At 44.2% G+C, this 8,346-nt stretch overlaps 1 protein-coding gene across 1 annotated transcript; it reads right to left on the bottom strand.

The window, feature by feature from the left end:
* Positions 1 to 1,461: 1,461 nt before the first annotated feature.
* stc2a (stanniocalcin 2a) lies at positions 1,462 to 5,648 on the bottom strand. The gene is made up of 4 exons (XM_054598041.1): positions 5,290 to 5,648; positions 3,048 to 3,190; positions 2,143 to 2,354; positions 1,462 to 1,906 (listed from the first exon to the last, which is right to left on the bottom strand). The coding sequence occupies exons 1-4, from the start codon at positions 5,426 to 5,428 to the stop codon at positions 1,540 to 1,542; spliced, it is 861 nt and encodes a 286-aa protein (XP_054454016.1). The 5' UTR covers positions 5,429 to 5,648; the 3' UTR covers positions 1,462 to 1,539.
* Positions 5,649 to 8,346: the final 2,698 nt, after the last annotated feature.

Here is an 8,346-nt window from a genome sequence, read left to right as displayed (position 1 = left end):
AGGACAACCAGGGTTGCTCAAATGAAAAACCCTATACAGTAAGATCTGGTTTAGAGGGTGAATGCTCTGGTAACCTGGTCTTATCTCTTAACCTTCAGCAGTCCAACACACAACTGACAATCATCCAAAGTGCAAAATCGAAGACTTCTGTGACTCAACATCGTCGTAAAATAGCTCAACATTAAAATCTCCCCACGACACAGTATCATCCATTCACTTAAAATCACAGAGAAGCGGTCACTGTGGACAATAACAAGTTTAGGCACCTTGATGTGTGTGTGACTCTGCATTTTGAAAAGGACTTGATTGAAATTCCCGTCTTTGCTGCTGTTCACCGATAGCTTACAGTTAGATGGAAAACCAACTCAAAGTGAGAGAATGCATAATATTTGACGGTTCAGTTATTATTCGTGAACAAGAACGTCTCCTGTAGCTATAAACGTGACGTTTATCTGTAATGTCATTGAGACGTCGTTCTAAAGTAGATTAACAATGAATGAGAGCGACGTGATACGTTTCGTATCATGTCAGAGGTGCACTAATACTTATGAAACAAAAGAGTCCATGTTTGTCTCCCAGTCATTTCTGCCCAGACAGCAGTGCTCGTTGACATCAGAGATCAGCCTCGGCTCTCTTACTTTTAGCTTTATGAAAGACTTATCAATACATACAAGTGTGAAATAACCGTCCATATTCATAGTATTACTTTAGCATCCTCTTTAGAGTGGATTTTCACTTTAAGAATGCACAAGTTTGTTAGCTTCGTGGCCATCATGCACTACAATTCATATGTGCCAGAACTGGACTTGAATCCTGTACAATTTGTATTTAATCATCAAGTATCTATAATTATAATACACATTGCCACTTTGAAACAACAAATGGTGTATGTTACATATCTACAGACCGATGTGTGATGGGTGCAACACTGTGAAGAGAACAACAGACCGCACACCATATACTATTTAATCTATAGTATATCAGTATTGCATATTGTAACTATATTTATACATGTTTATATAAATATAGATAAGTATATTTCTATGTACATTTTGATACTTCAACATTGCATACAGAATAAAATAAATAATACAAATACAATCAAATCGTACGGTAAGTATGATTTGAGAAATGCTATATTAGAGCCAAAAATAGTCCTAACAGTTGAAATAATCATGATAATAACAATTATTATTCAATTAAAAAAAAAAAAAAAAAAAAAAGAGGCCTACGGTCTGGCATAACAGTACAAGCTACACCACAATTACCCTGCAAGTTTACTATGTGGGATTGCTGGAATGACTGGAGAGGGCGGAATAAGGACAGGAAAGGTTGGGGCTTGTATCCTTCTATTCAGTCTGTCTGGGATTGTGTGTGTGTGTGTGTGTGTGTGTGTGTGTGTGTGTGTGTGTGTGTGTGTGTGTGTGTGTGTGTGTGTGTGTGTGTGTGTGTGTTTTGTGTGTGAAGGTGTGCATAAGTCTGCAAGTGTGGTTTTTATACGTTGCTGGGAGTCAAAGGTTGGGACGGTCTCCTGTGCTTTCACCTCCGGATGTCAGTGGCCTCGGGGTCTTCCTGCTCAGCCACCACTCCAGCCTCTGGACTCTGGCGGCGGGGTCCCTGACTGCGATTGCGTGGGTGAGCGTTGAAGCCCGCCTTAGCAGGTTTTTCCTTGTCGCCTTGCCGTGGAGGACGTGGGTGCTCCGGCTCAGGATGGGAGGGCAAGGGGCGTCGGTGGTGTTGTTCGATGGCAGAGGCGGCGGGAGACGGGGCGAGGGAGGAGCAGAGGCTCAGACTGTCGCACAGAGCCCCCCAGTTCTGCTCGCACTGTAGCCGGACACTCCGTGTCAATGCCTCCTTCACTTCTTCACCACAGCTGAGGAGAATATTCACCAGCTCCACATATGGGCTGGGCAGAGAGAGGCAGATAACCCACATGAAGCTTGTGATTTCATGTTTGGTAGCACAATACATCTAGGTCTAGGAAACGACAGGAGTAAATGGCATGATACTATTACTATACATGGAAGAAGAGAACAGGCTTAAACTGGCAGAAGAGTCCAGGGAAGATAAACAATCAGAGATAAAAGAAGGGACAGGCTCGTGAAAATGAATCCAAACATGCTGTCCAGAGTAGCAACTCACCCTTTAGGGAAGAGATCTTGGAAATGGATCATTTCCACCATGACGGCCACATTCTCCTTAGCAGCAGAGCACAGGTTGTGTTTGATATAACACTCTCTCTGGAGCTGGAACACCATCTCTTTAATGGACACACACTTCCTGCTGATACAGCTGAACTTGTGTCGTAGCCCATGGGCCATACATTTCAGAGCATCCTTGATGAAGGACTTCCCCTATGTACATAAAGAGACAAAACTGTTGAGTGAACTCAAGACAAAGTTCCTTGAAGTAATTGAAACCTGAGAGTTAAAACATCTGCAAAAGAAAAGCCTCTGGCTGCTCCTTTTAAATCATATGCACCTGTATCAGTAGTGTTGGCGAGTATGTGTGGATGCATTGGAGCAAACCTTGAATGCATGTGTAGCTAAATGCTTCTAATACAGAATGGGGTGATGAAATTCTGCATGACTAGCAATAAATAGTGTTACTCTGCTGCTGAAATCTTCTGGATTTGTCAGCCAAAGATTCCTAGAATGTGACCGTATAGACATGTGAAGACTCCAGTCAGACCTGGCTTGGCAGGGCTTCAGCCTTCGGTATGTGTGAAAAGGGAGCTAACTAGGCGTCTGGCCAACTGGCGCATGACCCTTAGTCCTAACTGTTCACCAGTGCACTCTGAGGGAAGTGAACTTCCCAAGAGAGGAAAACAGATGATGAGGAGATCAGTGTATGTACAATCACACTTCTAGGAAAAGTTATATGTTTCGTAGGAGAAATAAAGCAAAAGTAAACAAATCTGTCCGTAAATGACGAGTGTGGAGCAGCAAAAAAAAAAAAAAAAAAAAAAAAAAAAAAAAAAAAAAAAAAAAAGGATGTTGCCTCTGGTTATACCCTTTATGCAAAACACAGACGGACCAGTTTAGTACCTGAGAGTCAAATTTGCCAGCGTTGTGCAGGAACGTCATGCAGATTTCCTGTAGCCCTCGTATCTCGCAGGAGTTATTCTCAAAGCACTCAAACACACCACAGCCGACATCCCCTGCACTCACCAGGCAGTGCTGGATCTCAGCTGGAAAGAGAGAACAGGTGAGGGGGGGGGGGACCTTATCATTTGTTCACAGCAGAGACAGCGGCAGATTGTTACGGGCGTGTCGGCAATGAAGTCCATACAGCCTGAAGGCACAATTCCACTTCGGCACTTCAGATTGCTGCACGAATCACAAAGCTGATGTGGCTTATAACTATTCCCACAGACACAGGCGGTCGCTTGCGTGTGTTCATGACCTAGAGTCTGAGAGAGAGAGAAGGGATTCAGGGTGGGTGGGGGGTGGGAGTGTGTGTGTGTGGGGGGGAGGGGGGGGCTAATTTCCCAGGCTGAGGGGTTCCTGCAGAGGAGCACTTTGTGACAGATATTACTGTGTCATTCTGCACCATAATCCATCTGCACTGCCTATAGCATTGAGATGGGATGGTGCATTGCAGATGCAGCCATGACTACTTGTGGAGGAAACACAAATGCAGTCATCATATTGTCTGTAAACTAAATGTGCCACAACAAGTCCCGGATGATTGCATCCAAAGATTAAACTGAGATTGCATAATGAAATGACGACATCAAAAAAGGGTCCCTCATTAAGCGACAGCAGCAATGCAGACATAAAACACTTGGGAAGCAGGCAAGTATATGTCATGTGAATACATAATATCAGCTCCTGCACACCACTGGCTGGCTCTCAAGTGCCCTTTTCTCTTTACTGTGGCCACGAAAGACAGGAATAAAACAGATGTTTGAGGACAGAAATGACCATGTGAAAGTCTCTCTTTAAGCCACAAATTGCTGTCCAAGAGCATGTATTATGAGACATCTGACAACCAGCAGGGAACCTGTCACAGAAACTGCTGCTTACCATATGTGACAGCGTTGGGAGTGCTTTACTCTTAAGTTAATATGGCAAATTGCAGGTTAGCTTGGCACCCAACAGGCCATACACAGTTTGGGTACGAAAAACCCAACTGTTGACTTAAGTTTAGCATAATTACACGCGTGATTTGCCTCGAAGCTGATAAGTTATGCGCGTAAGAGCGTCCTCAGTGGGAAGTGCGCAAAGAAGACAGAATATAATGATTGAATGTGACTTATTAGAAATCACGCTTGTCAACAAAGAGCCTCTGTTTTTTTGGGGGGGGTGCAGTGGTAGGGGGGTAGGGAAGAGCTGCAGCGGGATCTGTAGGCACTGAGTTGAACTTTAGTGCGCAGGAAAAGTGAGCTGCTGTCAGCAGTGCTTGTTTTGGCATCGCGGGAATGTGCTTGGATCGTAATGGCTTGGCCGCAACGTGCGTTGAATTACAAAGTGGTGCTACCAAGGTCTCTGTTGTGAAACATGCATTAGAGTTTTGTCCCCTATTTTTCCAAACAATTATGCTGCCATATGCTTCACAGGGGTTCACATGATGAGTCGTAAGTCATGCTGAGTAGGGAGGGGGGGGGGGGCAGCCAATATTAACGAAAATACTGAGTTTTGGAGATAGCAGTCCAATGTGGCGTTAGTGTTTCGTGGTTATTAAACAAGACGCGCTTAATTGTGTCTTTATGGTATTTCTCCCCCCCTCTCCCTCTCCCCCAGATGATTGGGTTCAAGAAATAAAGTCCTGCTCCCCTTCGCACTACTCCAGTCATTACTGCCCTGCTGACCCGCTTGGACACATCACCCGACGTCCACATGAAGAGACAGCCAGGAATACACACTGGACACAAACTACATTTCTTCCAGAAAAAACCACTGAAACTGTTACCTATAACGCACTCGCGCACGTACACCAAGCGCGCACGCACGCACGCACGCACACCTAGATGCGCTGCCGTATACATTACCTATTACCTTGTGCCATTCTATTAATAGTTTACTAACATATTGGATTTCTGCCTGTGAGTATTTACAAGATATCGTCTTTCTGAGTGATCGAAGCGGGTACGTGAGCACCGTGGGTGGGGGGGTGAAGTTAGAAGAGGAGGATTATGCTCAAATCGCCCGGACGAGTCTCCCCCAGCATGGTTTTAATTTTGCAGCCACAGAAACACGTGTACGGACAAAACCCCACGGAGATGTGAGAGCCGCTGCACCAACCGAGAAGCTCCACATTCCTAACTCCACCAACACTTATTCTCACCTGTGTTCTGCAGGGATAGGCGTCCTTTTTGGCTGGCGGGCTTCTCCGGGAGGCTGTCATGGATATCGATATTATCCGATCCCACCACTTGCTCCAGCACTGACAAAACCAGCAGCGCCACGGCCAGCTTGACCATCATTGCGTCCCCCGGTAGTGTGCTCCGTTTTCCAGCAAAGATCCGGCAGTGTGTGTGTGTGTGTGTGTGTGTGTGTGTAAGTGTGTGTGTGTGTGTGTGTGTGTGTGTGTGTGTGTGTGTGTGTGTGTGTGTGTGTGTGTGTGTGTGTGTGTGTATGTGTGTGAGGGTTTACCTTGGATCAGTGATCAGCGCAGCTGCGGCTTGGTGTCTAGTGGGGCAGCTGTGGGAGTGAATGCATGAGCTGGAAGGGATGCTGCCTATATTTCTCAGAGCCCCGGGTGTCAATTTGGATGAAGGAGTTAAGCAGGTGTTGTCGGTTGGGGCTTCACAACCAATCAGAGACGCAGATATCCACGTCCAAGGTTTTAGGGGAGTGTCCAGTGAAAGTCCCCTTTTTTTTAATAAAACTGGCGCTATAAAGCAATATTCATGAGTAAATTGACCGTGATAGCTTTGGGGTGATCAAGCAGTACTACAAAGACCAATATCTGCGAAAATCAATCATACAATGTCCAATATAACGCGTAGTCATCCTGATTTGCATACATTGCAAAATAACATACAGTTCCTGTTTGTTTTTGCAACATAAAACTGTTTTTGCCATAAAACTGGAGCACTTATTAAGGATAAGTATGAGAGCAGTGGGAGGATTTAAGAAATGCCAATCTTGCCAACAAATTGAGAATATGATGTTCATGCAATCCACATAAAATAGGCTTAACTTGTGGGTTTGCAACCTACTAAGTCATTAATGCAATGTAGTATTTTAATTCAGTACAGCTTCAGAAAGCTGTCTTTGGCCATTGCTTTCACAGAGAGAATGTGAAAAGTTTGCGGAAACACTCAATGAAAATGGATTCTATCTTAATCTTGCCATCAATGTTATTATGACGATTGTACACAAAAAACAGGATGTGAGAACTATAGCAATAGTCTATATTGATTTTGAGATCATGCTATAATTACTGGATACTGTAAGTGAAAGCTCCTAAAAATAGAATGCCTTTAATAACAGTTTTTATGGGGAAGTGAGTATGAAGGGGTCTGTAACACAATGCCCAGTCTGTGACAATGAGGTCCGCTAACCACTACTACAGGGACGGATCTAAGAATAGAGGAGCAACGTTGGCATGGTTGAACATTTGGAGACCTTAGAGGAATCTTTTTCAGGAGCAACACTTGAGGATTCCATGTGGAATAACGGCAAGAAGACTGAGCTAGCAGTAAGAACATAAAGTCTCTGTCCTCGAAATGTTTCCAGTGACCTAATGATGTTAATAATTTCAGGTCAAGGCCTTTTATAGGAGCCAGTGGTATGATGCAGGCCGGCATGCATGTTGCTGTGTGGTACCGATGGCAGGACATCAGGGTGCAGGATCGGCATCTGCACTTGCGTTCCAAGCCTCTAGGTGGCCCAGTGATACAAATTGTCCCTTCCTTTTCTTAATTATAACATCGCACTAGAGCAACCTCAACATAATGGACTCCCAGGCAAATCACAGGCCTAACACATACAGACAAATACAGGTATTCTGATTTTTCTTTTCACCTTACTGGCATGTCTTTGGTTGGTGGGAGGAAACTGGATCACCTGGAGGGAACCCAGGGGGACATAGAGATGACATGCCAACCACAGCCAGTGTCTGTCTTATCTCTGTTCAAATTCTCTCAAAATGCTCAGGTTTGAAACAAACTTCAACTTGTCCTCATAGTGTGGCAGTAACAATGAGGAACGCTGATGTGGTTTAGTGTTTGCGTGTGATCGGGTGGGCTTGGGGGACCAGACTAAAACTCAGACCCCGAGAGAAATAAGTTACACCACTGCTCAGTCACCCCATAAACAAACATGGTGAAACGATTGTGTGTGTGTGTGTGTGAACGACAGACAGAGGAAGAGACAGACAGACAAACAGGCATCCGATTGTGGCCGGACAAATTTCATAGATCAGTGACTTTGAAATGTGATTATCATAATATTTCATTTATTTTTTATGAATTCCTTTTCATAGGAAGCTCTGGTTCTGTCTGCTGGAGAAAATAACTTTAAAAAACCCAGGCTATATTTAGACCATCAATGAAATTAGCCTAGAGCAGGAATTGGACTCCAGCTCTAATCTAACCAAAATGACGATCACTTATGGCTCTAAATATAGATAATTATTATCATCAGACTTCAGTATCTATGGGTTTAATTGAGGTTTTAGTCAGTGGTATGAATTTTGGAGAAGTCACCACAGCTGAGAAATGGGAGGTATTTTGGCCAGGAGATGGTGCAGCATCAAAAACCTCAACATTTTAATATTCTCATTATATTCTTATGGTGGATGTGGTAGACTTTGTCTGCCATGAATTTATGATGATCTTGTCCAACTTTTGTCTTCTATCGTCATTGTATAACTGTAATACAAAGATTAGTTTCACTATTAGCATGGTCTAATCCCAACGTAACATATCATAATTAAAGACTTTGTTCTCCTCAATAAAAACAAGTTGTTCCAGCCTGTGTGCCTCAAAATGGATTAATCTTGATGGGCACAGAGCGGAAATTGCAATGCAGCAGTATTTTCAGAGTCCACTGGATTTCCAGCAGGCTCACACAGGAGAGTGTGCTCTGGGCGCTGCGTGGTGTGCGTCTGGAGATGTGCTTGGATGGGTTTGGATCGCTTCCAGTTGTGCCTATACCACAAACTGGAATCTCCTGCTCAATTCACGTCTGTTAAAAGCTGCCCACGCTGGGAACACACCCTCGATTTTGCCCAATCAGTGTGCTGCAGCGGACCACGGGCTTATAAGAGTGCGTCACCAGTGCCTACTGGTGCTGCATTCATGTCACATGGGGGAAAACAGCAAGAAGTCTTCAAAAGAAGAGTAATGACCTATAGGTTTTCGAGAATTATAGTCATTTAGAGACTTCTGTTATC

Source organism: Anoplopoma fimbria, chromosome 4 (assembly GCF_027596085.1).
Source record: "Anoplopoma fimbria isolate UVic2021 breed Golden Eagle Sablefish chromosome 4, Afim_UVic_2022, whole genome shotgun sequence".
NCBI lineage: Eukaryota > Metazoa > Chordata > Actinopteri > Perciformes > Anoplopomatidae > Anoplopoma > Anoplopoma fimbria.
The sequence above is the reverse complement of the archived record's forward strand: the minus strand, read 5'-3'. Positions and strand labels throughout refer to the sequence as shown.